The 20,130-nt window shown below is 35.4% G+C and overlaps 1 protein-coding gene across 4 annotated transcripts in view; it reads left to right on the plus strand.

The window, feature by feature from the left end:
• Positions 1–20,130, plus strand: part of LPGAT1 (lysophosphatidylglycerol acyltransferase 1) — an 82,685-nt gene that overhangs the window by 46,130 nt on the left and 16,425 nt on the right. For all 4 annotated transcript variants that reach the window (XR_009695852.1, XM_061161010.1, XM_061161009.1 and 1 more), the window contains exons 5-6: positions 493–766; positions 4,098–4,224. Coding sequence is in view for 3 of the 4 variants with exons in the window: in XM_061161010.1 (XP_061016993.1) it covers positions 493–766; positions 4,098–4,224 (401 nt within the window). In the remaining variant the exon portion in view is untranslated. The remainder of the gene's footprint in view (positions 1–492; positions 767–4,097; positions 4,225–20,130) is intronic.

The following is a 20,130-nucleotide window of genomic DNA, read 5'->3' on the forward strand; positions in this document are numbered from 1 at the left end:
CTCGTCACTTTTGTCTCTGCCACTCACGTTCACATGGCTTATTCTCTCACATTATCAGCTCTTTGCTTAAATTTCACCTCCCTGGAGTTGCTTCCCCCGACCCTGTTGCCTTTCTCCAGCCTCTTACTCTTCTTCCTAACACTTATCACCAGTTGCATGAATCCTCCATGAGGTGTCTTACTTTTCCATCTCTAAGAGGTGCCTGGCAAGTAAGTAGTAGGTACTCCGTAAATACTCACTAATGATGAGTGAATAAACTCTCAGGGGCAATTAGAGCAATTTGTTTCTGCAGAGAGAAGGGTTTATTTATGCAAGTGCTAATAACTTCCTTTTGCCACTGTGGTCAAAAGGGGAAGTAAGTAACAGGGTGCAGGGGGAAGTCACTATTCTAGCCTGTGTTTGGGATTTACTCTGGAAGCAGTAATTTCTAGCATTTATGGTCTTTAAATTTCAAACATGCCTATGCTTATTATACATATATCTGCCCTCTAGGGAAAATCTCATCGTGACCAACAGCTTCTTCTTCTTAAGAAGCACCTAGAAAATAATTACAGGAGCAGAGATCGAAAATGGATTGTTCTGTTTCCAGAAGGGGGCTTCCTCAGGAAGAGGCGAGAAACCAGTCAGTCATTTGCCAAGAAAAATAACTTGCCATTTCTTACACATGTCACTTTGCCGAGAGTTGGGGCAACAAAAATTATTTTGCGTGCGCTTGTAGCACGACAGGAAAATGGAAGTCCAGCAGGAGGAGACACTAAGGAATTAGGTATGATGGTTTTTAGCATTTTTTTCTTTTCTTGGAATTAGAGGCTTTTCTGGAGTTCTTTTTTATATTTATAATTTTGTTGAATAGAAATAATACTGAGGAAGAAGATGAAAATATAATTTAAAATATTTATTTGTTTGGCTATGTTGGGTTTTAGTTGCAGCTCATGGCTCACATGTGGGATCTTAGTTCCCCAACCTGGAATTGAACCCGCATCCCCTGCATTGGAAGGCACATCCTAAGCCACTGGACTGCCAGGGAAGTCCTGAAAATATAACTTTTTAATGTTACTATTTACAAAGTAGTCCATGCTTACATTAAGTTTTTCAAATAGTATAGAAATATATAAGGTCAAAGGTGTCTTTCCCTTCCTGTATACCTTTCTCCTGGCCATCCCCACTGCTTCAGCTGCCATCCCTGTAAATATCTTCTCACATATGTGGAGCATGTAAGTAGTGTAAATTCCTATAAGTGGAATTACTATATTAAAAGATATAGGAATAGAAATGACTAATTTGAAAAACTGTAAGCAAATGAAATTGTAATGATATATATATATATTGCATTTATCAAATTTAGAAAGTTTTTTTTTTTTTTTAATACAGAGAATGAGTTTAATACATTTGGGCAATATTTATTGAAAGTCTTAAAATTTTGATTAGTTACTCCACTGCATATAATACTTATCAAAATAGAATGATCTGAAATACTGGCGCAGTAGTTTATCACAGAATTATATCAAATGGCAGGAAATTGGAAATAGCCAGAAGAGAGAATAGATACGTAATTATTAAATATCCATCTAACAGAATACAACACAGCCATTATGAATGATGTCTATGGACTTAGAAAATGCTTCTGCTCTATAATATTAATGGAGTAGGAGGAACATAACAACTCTTGTGTAAACAATATGAGCTTAAATTTGTAAATAATAAGGCAGTAGAAAATTTGTGAAAGGAAAGATTCCAGAATATTAGTGATTGCTTCTCTGAATTGTAACATTATGGATAGTTTTTCCCCATTTCTTAATACTTTTCTGAATTAAAAAAAAATATTACGTATTACTTTCATGGCCAGGAAAAAGTAAACCACCCTCAAAGATGCAGCTCTCTTACAGATAGTCTGGTGAGGTATGCAGATCTGCAGCATCTATTGTGCAGACAACGTGAAGGCTCTTTTGAACAATTTTCTCTAAGACACTATGAATGTTTGCTGATAAATTATAAATCAGAAAGCTGAAAGAAACTGACTAGGTCTGTTTCCTTAGTAGCATTTTGCTATTTCTTTTAATAGTCTTTAGATAAAATAAAACTGGAAATGATGGACCCTCAGAAATATGTGTTATTTTAGATGGCAGTAAGGGTCAGATATAAAAATCATGCCATGAGATTGTGCTGAGTTCTTTTATTTGTTTTTTCCAAACAGCTGTCTGGCAGTCAGCTCTCTTGATCTTTCATCATCTATTAAAAAGACAAATTGAAAGAGTCTTTTAATAGAAAAGGAAGGTTCAGAATAGCTTCACGGCTGCAGAGACACTGTAGCAATGTCAGCCAAGCCAAAGCTTGAAGGCAAAGGTCTTCCAAACAGGATTAATTGCACTAATAAAGGCTGCTGTTTTTAAATAGTTTTACCCAGTCAATATTCTTTAGTGGTCTAGATCCCAAAGGAATGGGTACTTATCATATTGATTACACACAAGGGAAGAAAAATGTTTTATTTTGTTTTCCTTTTGGAGAGAAACAGTCTGTTTATAACCAAAGTGAAATTGTTTATTACTTTTCTTACCTTAGTTGAAATTTTTAGGCCTCTCACCTTCTGAGATGACCCACACTCTGTGGAGTGTGTTTCTTCCAGGGCTGCACTCGCCTTCTGAGACAGATCACGTTCTGTCTATGGGATGTGTATCTCTCCAAATAAATCCACTTCTTACCTGTCAAGAAAAAAAAATTTTTTTTATTCTAGTAGATTAGGAAAAATCCCATAAGAAATGCTATAAAACTGTGTACCCCAAAACTAGTTTTACTTAAATTTTACCTTTTCTTCTCTATGTTTTGGTATTTGTATTTTATTTTATTTTTTGTGTTCATATTCACTATTTAGTATTTTATTCTATATAAACACAAACCATGCCTTCATGTTGGTTTTAAACATGTAAACATAAACATGTAAAAATAAAGTTGTATCTAATTAACTTTAAAAGGATTAGTATTTTCATTTTTGTATGATTTAATCAATATTAAACTGAACTCTGGTGATTTTTCCCAACCATTTTATTATAAAAATTTTTAAACATACATAAAAATTAAAAGAACTTTGCAATTTTGCAGTTAGCAGACCAACTAGATTTTACAGTTAACACTTTACTGTATTTGTTTTATCACATGTCTCTCCATCCTTCTATCTGTCTGTTAGTCCATCTTGGTGGTTTTTTTGTTTTTTTTTAACGCAACTCAAGGTAAGTTGCAGTCATCACTTTAGCTCCAAACATTTCAGCCTGTATGTCATGGGTAGCTTGTTAAAATGTCTCTCTTTACATAACACTATTCCTTCAGCAATATATTATTTAAAAATTAAATTTTTTAAACTTATTTCTTATATGAGTATTTTTTCCCCTTTAGAATGTTATCTAAAATTTCAAAAGAATTTTAGGCCAGGTTTTAATTATTTGACATTTTAAGTAAGATATTGCTGATTCCTTCTGTATATTTGGCCTTATGTTTAAAAAGTAAGTTTTATTGTTTTAAAGATCCTTTAATTACTTCAAACAAAGGATAGACCTTTATACTTTAAAGTCTACCTATTAGCATTCTCTGTGAGGATTCCCCTCTCAATTCTTGCTCAACTTTGTACCCTGAGCTGGGAACAGAAACAGCGTGCAGAGGACTGAAGTAAGCAGAACTTCCCTGGCCCCTGTCACAACAGTGGTTACCACCTGTTGTTCCTACCACAGGATGGACAGGTTTATTGCTTTATTTTTCTATAACTCTTGCCATAATGGGAGGGGTTTTTTGTTGTTGGTTTTGAACAAAAGCAGCAACTGAAGATCATGTGTGTCAATAAAATGCTTAGTTTTACTGCCTTACTCCAATATTTATTAATGTCTTCCAAGTATCACAAATCTTAGTGTTTGTATTATCTTGTGTTATATTTAGTGAATGGATTTTTTGTTTGTTTCGAGGTCTGCTTTTCACTTTCGTGATGTGATACTTTAGCTTCTGATGTTTGCAAGATGCTTTGTACTTTATATGCTTGCTGCAGGTTAGTTTTTTTTTTAATGTTATTTGATGCAAATAATATAAAAATTGATCCAATTTTATATTGTTCTCAGACAACAAATCAAAAGGCCTCCAGTGGATAATAGATACAACCATAGCTTATCCCAAAGCTGAACCCATAGATATTCAAACCTGGATCCTTGGATACAGGAAACCAGCAGTCACACATGTACATTACAGGTAAGATCCTGCATTAGTACTCAGCATAAATCCAACATAAAGTACTGTCTCTATCAGCCATAGGTTGACTAGGTCACCGCATGTATTATTCTTGGCTACAAGGACACCCTGGGGGATAGGAAAAGAAAGATTGGTGTTTTGTTTGGCTGTTGGGAGGATTTTGGCTTTATTTTAACCCCTAGCTTTCTTAATTCCAAAACAGTCTGTTTATTGCATATTCTAGATTTGTCCTGTCAGGAATAACACCTTTGAAATTAAAGTAAATGAACATACATGGTACTCCTTACCCATTTTTGGTTTTCTGTTTTGTTTGTTTGTTTATTGTTCTCAGAAGAATTGGTTTCTGTTCAGACTGTCCAGTTGTTTGGTTATATTTTAAAATTTTTAAACAAGAACGAAATGTTTCCAATTAGAATAAGAGATTTAAAATGCAGCATTAGAAATCATATATATACAGATGTGAATAATACAAATAATGAGGTTAGATCTCTTTCTCTTTTAATGTGGAGAGATTGGCAAGAAAAACTAAGTAGCGTTGACTGCTTAAAGTGGGGAATAGGTGCACACAGATAGAAGGTAGTTTGGAAACTATGAAGTTCACTGAAAAATGATAATTTTGCTTAATGTTGGTGTAGATATAGGTAGATTTAAAAGTCTATTCATGAATGTATTCTTTTTCTGCCATTAAGCATATTTTATTCAGAACATTACTGTTGGCCCCAAATTACTACAAGCCAGTTTTGCTTCACGTGACATAGAAAATGTTTTTCTTCTTCATCTCAACTAAAGATAAAGCAACACCCATTCTTAGAGAATTTAATTGAAATGATCACTTTGGTAATTTGGTGTAGCTAGACAAGGTAGTACTTTTGCTAGTCCTCCCCCCCAACCCAGTAAAATTTAGAAGAGTATACATGTGATTGGAGAAGGAAATGGCAACTCACTCCATTGTTCTTGCCTGGAGAATCCCATGGACAGAGGAGCCTGGTGAGCGGTCCACGGGGTCGCAAAGAGTCAGACAGGACTGAGCGACTGAAACAACAGCAGCAATGCATGTGATAGCTGGGCTTCCCTGGCGACCCAGTGGTAAAGGAGGTGCCTGCCACTGCAGGAGATGAGCGTTTGACCCTTGGGTCAGGAAGATCTCCAGGAAGAGGAAATGGCAACCCACTCCAATATCTTGCCTGGGAAATCCCATGGACAGAGGAGCCTGGTGGGCTACAGTCCATAGGGTCCCAGAGTGTTGGCGTGACTTAGAGTGTCCAACATGCCTTAGCAACTAAACAACAGCAACAGCAACGTGTGAGAGTCAGAAAGGAATTATTCTGTTTTGCTCAGTATTTATCAGATCCCACTTATTGCATGTATTTTAATTTCTCTACTTCAAAAGAAATAATGCAATTAGTAGAAAAGTTTGCAAAGAGCCAATATAATAGATCACTACTACCACTTAAAATGCAGTTGTTTTAGAGCAAATCAAATTTGGAGATAGTAGTGACTAAATGAAACATAATGCTAGGAGAAACTCCAAGTTGAAAGCACCAAATCCTAACCACTAAACCACCAGGGAAGTGAAACTCCAAGGTGAAGGTACACACAGGTTAAAGAGAAGTTTAACAATTCATAAGTATTAAATTTGTAATAGGTTTCTGTGTATATGAAGTATTTTTATCGTATTTTAAGTAGATTTCATGGAAGGTAGTCTGATGCGAAGAACTGACTCCTTTGAAAAGACCCTGATGCTGGGACAGATTGAAGGCGGTAGGAGAAGGGGACGACAGAGGATGAGATGATTGGATGGCATCACTGACTCAATGGACATGAATTTGAGTAGGCTCCGGGAGTTGGTGGTGGACAGGGAAGCCTGGTTGTTGCAGTCCATGGGGTCACAAAGAGTTGGACACAACTGAGCGACTGAACTGAATGAACTGAACTGAATAGAAGGTAGTAACTGTCCTTCCCTGTGCAATCATCTTGGAGCCTGCTGAGAATAGCAGAGTGTGCCTCTGGATGGCTGGAGCACTCTATTATTATACTGTATTATTATACTGTAACATTGCTGACCATCAGAGTACACTTGGGAAACAATAAAATTGCCATCATTTATTTACCATTAATCAGTGGTTAGGCCATTTTAAATTGCTTTAATGCATTTCTTTTCTCTTCTTGGAAATTATTGTCAAGGCTACTAAGTGGATTGCACTACCTGTTCTGTATCTCTTTGCAATGTACTGTGACAGGTGTACGGAGATCTCTGAGCAAGAAAGACATTTCCCCTACCAAGTGACTTCAGCCATAATGCGTTAGTACAATTAAGTGCTTAGAAAACATTTGGTCTTTAGTTAAATAGGAGAAGAATATCCAGTTACCAGAATGTGCAGCTGAATGTTCTTTTGGATTTTATGTTTCTGTACTGATGCTTAGGGAGAAAAATTAGAAGAATGCAATAGCTAATTTTAACTGTCCTGAAATAAACTGTTTTTTCTTCCAAAAGCAGTTTTCTACATTGTCAGTTCAATTCTTACTTCTTAGGCTTATGTTGATTTTTAGGATTTCTGGAAGAGATGAACTCTAAATATACATATTGTTGTATACTATAGAATACTTTCCTAAAATACCACATAAGTGAGAAAGTTAAAATTTGTGATGTGGTTATTTATTAGATTCTATCCTATGAACAGGTCGTAAATAACAGTGCCGTAAATGCATTGTTTGAGCACCAAATGATACACTGATTTTTGAAGTGTTTAAAAGGCTACACAAAGTACTGTTACTAAGATATATAAGGTTTGTATGGGTTATTGATAAATCCAGTACTAATAGCATTCTGCATAGATTGGATCTAAACTACTTTAATGGAGAAGGAAATGACAACCCACTCCAGTATTCTTGCCTGGAAAATTCCATGGACAGAGAAGTCTGGTGGTACAGTCCATGGGGTCGCAAAGAGTTGGCCCGATGGAGTGACTAAGCACAAGTTACTTTAAAAGGTGTCTCTTCTTTACTTCCCAATGCTATATATTATTTAACTAGGGAAATATTTTTTGTTACTATGGATATAACTGCATTATGGATCTCTTTCAAAAGTGAAGGTTGTTTTAAAAGAGGAAAGTGAAAGAAGAAAGTGAAGTCGCTCAGTCATGTCTGACTCCTTGCAACCGCATGGACTGTAGCCTGCCAGGCTCCTCTGTCCATGGGATTTTCAAGGCAAGAATACTGGAGTGGGTTGCCATTTCCTTCTCCAGGGAATCTTCCCAACCCAGGGATCTAACCCAGGTCCCCCCTGCACTGAGGCAGACTCTTTACCATCTGAGCCACCAGGGAAGCCCCTTTAAAAGAGGAACTAAGGCTTAAATATGAGAACCATTTGAGGGGAACAACTTTTTCCTCCCCTTCATATTAGAGTCACATCAAAAGACAGCTTATTCCTGTAAAGTAGAAGTGGGCACAGTGTGCTGCTGTTAAGGAATTAGTAGCAAAATTAAACATGAATTAGATTTTAATTACAGGGATAGAATGTTATAGAGATAAAAGACCTGTCCTTAATACACAGGTCTGCTTCACTCCAAATTAGAAAAAGTGAGTTGGAGAAGATGATTCTGTCGTGCAGAAATAGCTTATATTTCTAAAAGTCTTAAAATAAGTTATAACCATAAGTGTAGTGGAATGGATAAATTGCTAAATAGATAATTTAAATAGATAAGTTGTTACTTTCATGTCTAATTTGATTGGAACGTTGGTAACTTTGAAGGTGTTCATTTAGAGACTTTGGGTAGTAAATTATTTTCTGTTTGTAGGAGGGTGGGAATTAATTCAGAAAAGTACTATTTAATGAATATTTTGAAAGAAAATATATTCACTAGCAAGAATGGACACGTGTTAACGTTCTGACGTATTTGCCTCAGGATAGTTTTATCAGTAAAGAAAATAAAGCATTTCTAGAATGCAGTACTTGTTGAATGTATGAATGCTAAAGTTTGTGCTGTTTAGACATGGACTGTCCAATTACAGCAGCCACTAGCCACATATGCTGTTGAGCACTTAAAATGTAGCTAGTCTGATTTGAGATGTTCTGTATGTGTAAAATACACAGTGAATTTTAAAGACTAGTAGGAAAAAGGAATATAAAATATCTCACTAATAATTTTTGTTGATATACTAAAATATTTTAGATTTAGGGGATTAAAGGATTTAATTTCTTTAATGTTATTAGATGCTCTCTATTGTGTACTTTGTAAAACATTAAATTTATTTTTAAAAATAAAAGCATGTAACTATGAAAATATGTCACAGAGGGAAAAAAATCTCTCCCAGCATGCTCACATAATTTTTTTTTTATATTTCAATATTGTTTTATGTATGTTTATAGTGTAGCTGCAGTTGTAATATGCATAAAAGTTATTTTTATTCTACTTTATTCCACATTGCATTTTAATGAATGTTAAACCTGTACTACACATGTTCTAGATGTTAAGATTACAAATTTTATAAGTATTTGTAAGTACCTTTATGAAGTTTTTACATTTTTAGTGGCTTCCCAAAATCCTGGCTACTAGATACATTTAATTATTTCCCTATTGATCATAGACTTCTCAGGTTTCATTCTTGATTTTAATAATACTATGCTGAATTCCCTTGTGGCTCAGACGGTAGTGTCTGGCTACAACGCGGGAGACCCGGGTTTGATCCCTGGGTCGGGAAGATTCCTCTGGAGAAGGAAATGGCAACCCACTCAAGTACTTTTGCCTGGAAAACCCCATAGACGGAGGAGCGTGGTAGGCTACAGTCCATGAGGTCGCAAAGAGTCGGACATAAATGAGCGACTTCACTTTCACTTTCATGCTGAATGTCAGTACATACCTATAGTTTATCCTACCCCATATTTTAGATTTTTTTATAATAGATATATTTAGCCTATTAGTTCTGATGTTAGATTGGAGAGTGTTATTAAAATTACAGAAAAACTTATTTATCAGAAAAATTACCAACATTTTAAAATAGTATAATATTTTGTTAATGTTATGCATAAACCTATAATATTTGTGATTAATATTATATCACTTTGATTTTTCTTTCTGTTTTTTCCCTTCTTAAAACAAGTTACAAGTTTTTATCAGTTTTGGGGGCTATAATTTCAGAAATAGTGTTTTCCTCCAAAACTTTTTGTTACGGAAAATTTCAAACCTAGAAATGAAACCCGATGTACTTGTCTTACACTTACAGTGAATGTTGTTTCCTCTGTGTTATTTCCCAGGTTCCAATGGATTATTTTGAAGGAAGGCTCAGACATTATGTTATTTTATTTGTAAATGTTTTATTATATATTCTCTAAAATGTAATAATTCTTTTTGTAAAAAACGGTACACAGTATCATACCTAAAATATTAATAGTTTATTAATATTATCAACTATCTAGTCAGTCATCAATTTTCCTGGATTGTCTCATAAATTATTACTATTATTATTTTTTTTATAAATTATTTTTTTGACACTTTGGATTCAGTTAACTTGCAATTGGTTGATGTATCTCAAGTTTCTTTTGTGTCCAGATTCCTCCTCCTTTTATTTTCCTTGTAGCTTATTTTTTTGAAATACCGTATCATTTGCCCTGTAGAGTTCATATAGTTTTTGTTTTGCTGATTGTATCCTGTGTATTCCTCTGTTCGCTATATTTCCTATAAATTTGTGGGTAGGTACTACAACTTCATCAGATTAAGGGTTAAATTTATTTCACAAGAAATATTTTGTAAGTGATGATGCTTACTTCTATCAAAGAGGTAAATAATGTCTGATTGTCAGAAATAGTTTTTGAATGCTGTTATTAGTTTAAAAGTTTCAAACAAATATATCCAGTGCTTTGAGAAAAAAAATGATACCTTCTTATACCATCCCTTTAACCCCAAACAATAACGTCAGAAACTTCAATTTAGAGTTGTGACCTCTTCTGGCATAGAACATATAAAGAGAATCAATTTGTCTAAGATACCCTGATAGTGATGGATTAAGAAAGTCCATAGTCTTTTATTGTTAAATGAGTCATTAAAAAAGATTTTTCCCTACTATGTCCCTAACTATAAAGATATTGAAATTGTTCCAAACTTCATTGACAAATGAGCTATAAATCATCCACTGGGATGATGGATAGTTGTATTAATTAGGGTTCTTCAGAGAAATAGAACCAGTAGGATATAGAGAGAGATCAAGAATAGATTTATTACAGGAGTTGGCTCTCCTGGTTATGGAAGCGAGGAAGTCCCATGATCTAGTATGTGCAAGCTAGAGAACCAGGAAAGCCAGTGGTCCCAAGGTCTGAGAAAGGTGGGGAAGGAAGTCTGAAAGCCTAAGAACTAGGGGCACTGATGTTCTAGAGCAGCAGCAGGAGGTCTTAGCAAAGACAGTGGACTCCCCCTTCTTCCACTTTTCTGTTCTAGTCAGGCCCTCAGTGGATTAGACGCTGCCCACCAGCATTGGTGAAGCGGATCTTCTTCACTTAAGTCTCCTGATTTGAATGATAATCTCTTCCAGTGGCATCCTTAGAGCATACCCTTATAGCACACCAAACATTGTTTCAGGTAATGTAAAACATTATTTTTTATTTATTTATTTACAAATAATGGAAGACATTATCTGGACATCCTTTAGCCCAGTCAGGTTGACACATTGCAATGGCCTATGTAGAAAACCCAAGAAAGTGAGTTCACATCTTTTTATAGAGTTCAGCAATCTTGATATAAAATCATCACAGAAAAATCAATATTATCTCTTTATCCTGACAATACATATAAAATGTGATTTTTTTAAAAGATGCTTATCTGAGAAACAAGAAGACTGTTAAGTATTTACCAATAAAACTTAAGAAAAAATGTAGAAGGCTTCTATGAAGGAAAATATAAAACTACATTGAAGAACATAAAAAAACTGAAAAAGTGGAAAGAGATACTGTGTTCATAGAGGGAAGGCTGAAAAGTATAGAGATGTCAATTCTCCCAATCTATAAATTTAATTAAATTTAATCCATAAACTTAATATAATTGTAGTTACATTATATCCAGGAGTATTAGGATCATAATTCAGGATGTTTTTTCTGGAAACTTGACAGATGGTTCTAAAATTCACTTGAGAGAGTAAAGACAAATGAATAGCTAAGATAGTTTTGAAGATAAACAGGACAGAGGAATTCTTCCTACCAGATGTCAAGGCTTACTGTAATTAAAACAGTGTACTTTAAGGGCAGGATTAGATCAATGGAAAGATTAGAGAATCTGGATTTACTTGGGAACTTGTGTATGGTTGATGATTTTCTAACTATATTTTCTATATTTGGTAGTTTTAAAGGGGATATTTGAAGCCCATCGATAGAGATAAAATAGTGTTACTTCTTAGAAACTACAATTAAGTTCTGAAAAACACAATAAGTGAGACATCATATATCCTATTTCATCCATTAAGATACATATTTTTTCACATAATAATATCTCTGAAACTGAGAGTCATCTTAAAACCCAGTAAAATAAAGCTTTAGTTATTATTTAATTGGGCTTCCCTTATGGCTCAGCTGGTAAAGAATCCGCCTGCAATGTGGGAGACCTGGGTTTGATCCCTGGGTTGGGAAGATCCCCTGGAGAAGGGAAAGGCTACTCATTCCAGTATTCTGGCCTAGACAATTCCATGGACATCCATGGGGTCGCAAAGAGTTGGACACAACTGAACGACTTTCACTTCACTTCTCTTCACATTATTTAGTTAGATATTTGGCATGCTGCTAAAAAAAGTAGTTGCTGCCTCTCTCCTCTCCCCCTCTGCCTCTGGGGAGTGAATCTTTGTACTATTTTAGGCCTTTAGTTTGTTTGTTTTTTACAGTGTGAATGTATTAATTCTTCAATTTAAAAAATTATTTGAGGACGTCCCTGGTGGTTCAGTGGTTGGGAATCTGCATGCCGCAGGGCAACTAAACCTGTACACCACAACCTCTGAGCCCGCACTCTAAAGCCTGCAACCTGCAACTCCTGAAGCCTGCATGCCCTAGAGCCCTGCTCTGAAACAGGAGATGCCACCTCAGTGAGAAGCCTGTACAACACGACTGGAGAGTAACCCCTACTCACTGCAACTAGAGAAAGCCCATGCACAGCAAGGAAGACCCAGCATAGCCAAAAATAAATAAATAAAATTTTAAAAATTGATTGAAAAAAAAATTGCCCACAGAATTTAGAATTTAATAATCATCTGAGTAATTGCACCAAAAGCATTTTCATCATGTAGTTATAAGAATTTAATAAGTTCACATTTAAATTGCATGCTATTTAATAAGCACTAAATAGATTTTAACCCTTTAAATCAAACTGAAATGTTTGATTTAAATTAAATACAAATTGAAATGTTGTATAGTCTAGGTTTTCTTATTCTAGTGCTTTATCCATAATTTTTTAAAATGTATTTGTTTTACATGACTGTGTTGGGTCTTAGTTGTGGCACATAGGACCTTCCTTGTGTCATGGGGGATTTTTCATTGTGGTGCAGGGATTCTCTACTTGCGGTGCAAGGACTTGGTAGTTGCAGCACACAAGCTGAACTGCACTGGGGTATGTGGGATCTTAGTTCCCCAACTAGGGATCAAACCCACATCCCTTGCATTGCAAGGCGGATTCTTAACCACTGGACCACCAGGAAAGTCCCCTATCCATAATTTTAAAGTGAGTTTAAACAGCTTAAATTTGTGTAATAATTTTTTGGTATAAAACCTAGAATAAAGTAGAATATAATTAATGTATTAAAAATAAGTTATTCAACATATTGAGGTTTCAGATCACTTTTCTCAGCAACTGTGAGTAACTCTAAAGTAATACACACCTAAGTGGTACACACCAGGTACTGATGATGCAGCTTTAGAGGTTTACCACCTGAGGCCCCCAAATTACTCATCTGAAAGTAAGGTCATTAAATTGCCTCTTGAACTTAAAGTGACTTTTTTTCCCTAGCAAAAGGAAACATTGTCCTGTCTTTAGTTTTTCTTATAGAGCTTTTCTTTATCACCATAGTTTTCACTCATTTCACCTCTATTTTCGCTATCTAATGATTCTCTTCTTCCTATCTACTTTTCTTGTCATCTCTTGTTTTTTATTGCTTTGCCTCTGTGCCCTAGCTTTATCGTGGAAAAGTCTGGATTTTTTCAAAGCTTCCAGTTGGAAAATGGGAAGTTACCCATTAAATTTAATCTTCAGGTTTTTAGTTCTGCTTGGCTGTTTTTATTGATATTCATCACCCCCAAGTTATTTTTTCTTTTCTACCCCAACAGTTTTTTCTTTCTTCTTTAAGAAAACAAAACATTTTAGTTTGACACAATTCAGGATGCTTGACAACATTAAATAAGTGGTCTTAATTTAGGTTTGACTGTATTATGGATTGAATTCTGTATTTCTGTAATGAAATTGATGATTTGAAAGAGGGGTGAATCATCATTTCAAATAAGATAAAATCTCCATCCTCTACTTAGAAGATATGCTTAATCTCAAATTTTTATAAGAAGTTATACATGAAAGAAATTTTTTACTGTTAACACAGAACCAAGAATCTAATAACCTAAAATCTACTTTGCTAAGTTATTTTCATTGTATGAATCTGGAGAGAGTAAGCTTTAGAAATGAAGCTCTATCCTCCCTTCCTTGGCCCTCTGGGGGTTCATCTTTTCTTTTTCAGATTTCTCTAGAGTCAAGCATAGTTACTGCCATTGGTATTAAAAAAATGCTTTTTGTTTTCTAAGGAAGTTTTGTTGGAAATATTATAGCTTCCAAATTAAAAAAAAAATTCTTAGAGTTTAAATTTTAATTGAATAATGGTTAAGCATAACTCTCACTGATCATTATTTATATTTTATAGTTACTTAAAGTCATTGAATTGGATCTGCGAAGTAGAAAGGCTAGCTAGGTCTTTTTGTCTAACCTTCCATTTAATACAGGAATACACACACACACACACACGCACACGCACACGCACAGATTACTTAAACATAGACCTTCTCTAGAATCCTGTTTTTAGTCTTCTCTTTTTTCTGTCATGAAAGAGGTTCATGATAGGAGAGTATGTGGAAGTGGATCCTGTGTAGGTGTACCTCTAGCTCTCAGTCTTTTTCCCAAGTTCCAAATCCTCACTTAGCTTTCTTTCCTCCACCTGGATACCCTGTCTTCTTCAAACCTAATATGTCTAGAACTTAACTCATTTTCCTTCACACAAACTTGTTTCTCCTGGCTTTCCAGTTGGGGTTTATGTTAACATAATTCTACCCTCACCCAGAATGAAAATTTTGGAGTTTTTTGACTCTTCCACTTTAAAATTTTATCCTCTCTCTCAGATTCAGCTGCCGGTTCCTATGAAAGTTACTCATGCAATGTTTGTTTCTGTTCTCTCTTTTTATCTAAATGCCATAACCCAGCTCAGATTTCAGTACTTTTTACCTAGTATATGTTTGCCTATTAAATATTCCCTTTATTGATACTGATACTTTACCCTGTCTTTTTTATTTCACTGCTATTCTCCTTTTCCTAAAGCATGGTGCCTTCTTTCCCCCTTTGTTTCTTTTCTTGTTTCTTTATTCCTTTGTTTCTCTTTTTTCTTTCCTTTTTTTGTTATAGACATTAGTGTAACACGGCATAATTTGAATGAAATCTGTAGATTGTAAATTTTAGATAATAGTAGCGGTGTTCATTTCCTGATTTTTATCATTGAAGCATAGTTATATAAAGGACTGTTCTTGTATTTTAAAAAACGTTCATGGAAGTATTTTAGGGGACACACTATCTGTAACTTACTCTCAAAAGTTGAGGAAAGACTATATAGATAGATCAGGAAAAAACATATATAGAAAGATGATAGAGTAAATATGAGAAATAATGATACTTTGGGAATCTGATTGAAGCATATATATGAATTCTTTGCAGTATTTTTGTAACTTTGCTTTGAGTCTGAAATTATTTCAAAATAAAAAAAATTTAAAGTCTTTAGAGAGATACAAAGAAATCTCTGTCCCTTCTCCTCAATTTTGCTGTGAACCTTAAACTACTCTTTAAAAAAGAAAGTCTTAACAAAAATATTAAGAAGTCATTAGACTCATGGAAAACATAATAATGATTCTCGTTAGAATATATACCAGTGTTACATTTTGCTTACTGGATAGTTCAGTTCATTCAGCAAGCATTTATGTCTCAAAGGATGCAACACAAAAAAGATATAATGAATAAATTTGGGGTATAAACAATGCTATCTCATTGTTTGTGCCCTCAGTGGCGTGTTGGTTTGCTATAGCTCTGACTGTTACAGGAGCAGGACTCAAGTGATGCCTTTTCCATGTATCCTCTATCCTAAGTAGACATGCAAGCCCCTTCACTTAAACTTACCCAGAAACTCTTTTAAAGTCCTTATATAACCACATTCTGGTTTTAGATTATTTACTTCTCTTATTCGGCTCAGTTGTCCCTGACCAAGAAGGGAGGCAGTGATCTAGGTTCTGAGTATTTGCTATCTTTATTTAAACATAAACCTTAAAGTCACTCTGAATTCTCTCCTATATGATCCCAGGTTTGCTACCATAGAGCCTTGATTTATTCCTCTAATAAAGTGAGTAAAAGTTTATATCTGAGTTGCTGAATTATTTTTTCAGATAGCTGATTCATATCAATGTATGACAAAACCCACTGAAATGTTGTGAAGTAATTAGCCTCCAACTAATAAAAAAATTAAAAAAAAAAAAAAAGAAAGTCAATCAATATGACAGAAAGCAACACAGTATTGTAATTATCCTTCAATCAAAAATAAAGAAAAAAATTTTTTAAGTCAGCCAAAAAAAAAAAAAAAAAAAACCAAAAAACTTTTCTAGTGGATCCAGGAGGAAGCTCTAAATATTATTCCTTAGTATGTTGAGGATGAGGCCTGAGCAGCTTACCTAAGGACAGTGACTCAAAGCAAAACTTCTGGGAACTGAGTACTCAGAGATATTCTGATGTGTTAGGTTTGACAGGATCTGTTCTTGTCTATAAATCTATTTTTGGTGACAAGTAGTTTCCGTATTTCTGAGCTATTCTTGTCATACTAGCCCTTGTGGTGTCAGTTAACCATGGTTGTGTTGTTGATGGCTGTCTACAGATGGCACCTCATCAAGTTTTACCCTGGCAGATTACTTTGAATTTACTTCAGTTCAGCAAATTTGAGTTCCCACAGAGGAGGGGGCACTGATTTATACACTGGATATGCAAAGATGAGTATAGCACAGTCTGATAGAGTAAACAGACACGTAAGAAAATAAATAGAACATAAACTAATAAGCATAGTTACAAAGGGCAGAGTTGGCACCAAGAAGGAATTACTAACTGCAGGAGAGGAGGAGGAAGTCAAAAAGACAGAGAACAAAGGTAGAAGAGAGCCAAGTCCTTGTCTTCCCTGTTAGGAAGTTGATGAATACATTTTAAATTGGACAGTCTAGCATATTATATAAGCAGTGTGGAAGTGAACAGCAAAATAAAGTTGAAAGAGGTTGTATCTGAAATAGGTATCTGAGGAGGGAAAAAATAGGCCTATTATTTTTCACCATCAACCTAATAGTACTCTGACTCTTGAAAACTGCATGCCTATCATTACTCTGTTGAAAATTTAAGTTTTTTGAATTTACTGACTCTTTTAAGCCAACTCAAGTGATGCCTTTTCCATGTATCCCGTGTCATAAGTAGACATGCACACCCCTTCATTTAAACTTACACAGAAATTCTTTAAAGTCCTTATATAGTGAAAGTTGCTCAGTCATGTCCAACTCTTTGCAACCCCATGGACTGTAGCCCACCAGGCTCCTCTGTCCATGGAATTCTCCAGGCAAGAATACTGGAGTGGGTTGCAAGTCCATTTCCTTCTCCAAAAATCCTTATATAACGTTTACCTTATTCTGATTTTAGATTATTTACTTTCCTTGTCCCTCTGCTAGATTATTTGGTTTAAGAAAGCGTCAGCAGTTTATCTTCTTCAGTGCTTATTGGCTCCTAACATACCATTGACATAACTGAATTGAGGCTTTAGCCATGTTCTTTGTTAGCTCACATTTTGGAGTCATTGTGGCATGAAAATTCAAACATTCTAATGAGAAGGTATATAGGTGTCAGCTGCTAAGCATTATTTTACATCTTTTTTTTTTTTTTTAATATAGTTTATCTAGTGCTCCTAAATCTGACCCTATGCTTTTTGGTGGAATACTCTGTATTTAGGAGCACATTCTGGATTACTATTAATAAGAATTTTTGTTTCTGGAACACTAGGAGCTGGTTTCTCAATTGGATAACTTTTGGTATTGCAAAGATTTATTTCTTTATATCCCACAAGAATTCCTTTTATTTGATTCCAAGAAGACTGGTATTCAGTGCATTTGACACTCTGCCATATTAGGAGATTAGTCATTTTAATATTTTAATCGCATGGTGACCAAACAATCAGAGTAATAGCAGTAGACTGCTCTTGAGTGAGCATTTGGTCTTCCCTCCTGGCTGCCTCTTAAAGCAAGAGAAAGTCCAAGCTATTCTAGGCAGATGGTAGGGTAGATTTTCTGTTAAAACACGGCCCCACTCCCGACACTAACCCCATTTAAAGCAAGATACTTCACCAACCTCACCACAGTCTTTCACGAGTTAAGTTGGTCAACCCAAACTTCCTCTTTCAGCCTTATTTTTAATGTCACTTTCCTCCTTATAAAGATGTTTTAAATACTATTTCCAAGATAGCTCTTGCTAAGTTATCCTCAGGTTGATTAGACCTGCTTTTTTATTTACAGAAATAGTGTATTTTTAGGGGCTAAAAAGTAGTATAGATAATTCCCCAAACCATTCGACTGTACTCAGTGTGGTAGAGGTGGATAAAGAGTTTAAAGAGCACCACTTATATTACAAAACTGTGTTAAGACAGTATTAAACTATCTAAAAGTAAAAAGTCAGTGATTTGTAATACCATTCATTTAAAAAACAAACTTTGATTTTTAAATTTAAATTTTAAAACATTCCCTGAATCAACTCTATTTCAATTGAAAAAAAAAAAACACTTCCATGGAAGAAACAAACAAAACATCCCTCTAGTATCAGGATGACTAACTGACTTTACTAAAAATCCAAATATTAAGGACATTTAATTTGGAAAAAACAAAAAGAAACAAATGATTAAATTTCCTGAGTAGTTCAATTTTCTGCATAGCTCTGGGCATCTCTCTCGTGTCCAGCACTGTGCTGGCTTTATTTTGCTGGCTTCTGCCCCGTACATACATAGTTCGGGAGTCACCTAGAAATTCGAGTGTGGAGCAGACTCAGAAGTCATGGCTCTCACTCAGTGCTTACTTCTGTCTGAGATTCCTCACATTTCAAATGTTATAGCCACCCTAATATCTGTCTTCTGATTCTTCAATGAATAAGACGACATGTTCTTATATAAGTCTTGATTCTCTGTGTGGCACTAACTGGGAACTATTTTGAGGTAAAGAGCTGTAAAAAATGGAAAATGCACCTGCTTTCCTGTCTGCCAAGTGTTGACGCTCCTCCAGTGTCCGACTGCTTTTAGTCACTCTCCAGTGCCTTCCACTAATTACTTTTTGCATTTTGTCCAGAATTTATAACCATTACCCTATCATTTCAAGAAACAGAACTCTTGTTTTATTTTATTTAAAACATTTATTTTAGTGGATATTATAAAGTCACAGGAGAGGTGACCTTTGAGAGCTGGAAGAATAGATTTTGCTCCTAAGGGTGCCCTTGTTAAGCTTCTCTGGCCGCATACATTTAAAGTAGTACTGCATCGTGCCAGTGTGTTGCAGTGCCAGTCACTCAGTCGTGTCTGACTCTTTGCGACCCCATGGACTGCAGGCTGCCAGTCTCCTCTGTCCATGGAATCTCCAGGCAAGAATACTGGAGTGGGTTGCCATGTCCCTCTCCAAAAGATGTCAGTGCTCAACAAATTCATCTAACAAATTCAGTAAGTGAAAGTTGCTCAGTTGTGTCCAACTCTTTGCGACCCTATGGACTATACAGTCCATGGAATTCTCCAGGCCAGAATACTGGAATGGGTAGCTGTTCCCTTCTCCAGGGTATCTTCCCAACCCATAAGTCAAACCGGGGTCTCCTGCACTGAAGGTGGATTCTTTACCTTCTGAGCCACCAGGGAAGCCCTAAAGTGACTATAAACATAGGCTCTGCAGTCAGATGGCAGTGCTAATGTGTTTCTCTGTAAGATTCAGAATATTTGCATTAAGGTTAATATTGAAATGAAGACTTAAGGATCTTTATTCTTAAAGAAAGCTCATAAGTGGATTCCTAAGAATGTGTCCCCAAATTGGCATATCCCAGTTGTGAAAGGCAGAGGAACCAGAGATCAAATTGCCAACATCCCTTGGATCATAGAAAAAGCAAGAGAGTTCCAGAAAAACATCTGCTTTATTGACTATGCCAGAACCTTTGACTGTGTGGATCACAATAAACTGTGGAAAATTCTCAAAGAGATGGAAATACCAGACCACTTTACTCGCTTCCTGAGAATGTGTATGCAGGTCAAGAAGCAACAGTTAGAACCAGACATGGAACAATGGACTGCTTCCAAATTGTGAAAAAAGTACGTCAAGGCTGTATATTGTCACCCGGCTTGTTTAACTTATATGCAAAGTGCATCATGCGAAATGCTGGGCTAGATGAAACACAAACTGGAATCAGGATTGCCAGGAGAAATATCAATAACCTCAGATATGCAGATGACACCACCCTTATGGCAGAAAGTGAAGAAGAACTAAAGAGCCTCTTGATGAAAGTGAAAGAGGACAGTGAAAAAGCTGGCTTAAAACTCAACATTCAAAAAATGAAGATCATGACATCTTGTCCCATCATGTCATAGCAAATAGATGGGGAA

Source organism: Dama dama, chromosome 14, assembly GCF_033118175.1.
Source record: "Dama dama isolate Ldn47 chromosome 14, ASM3311817v1, whole genome shotgun sequence".
Lineage (NCBI taxonomy): Eukaryota > Metazoa > Chordata > Mammalia > Artiodactyla > Cervidae > Dama > Dama dama.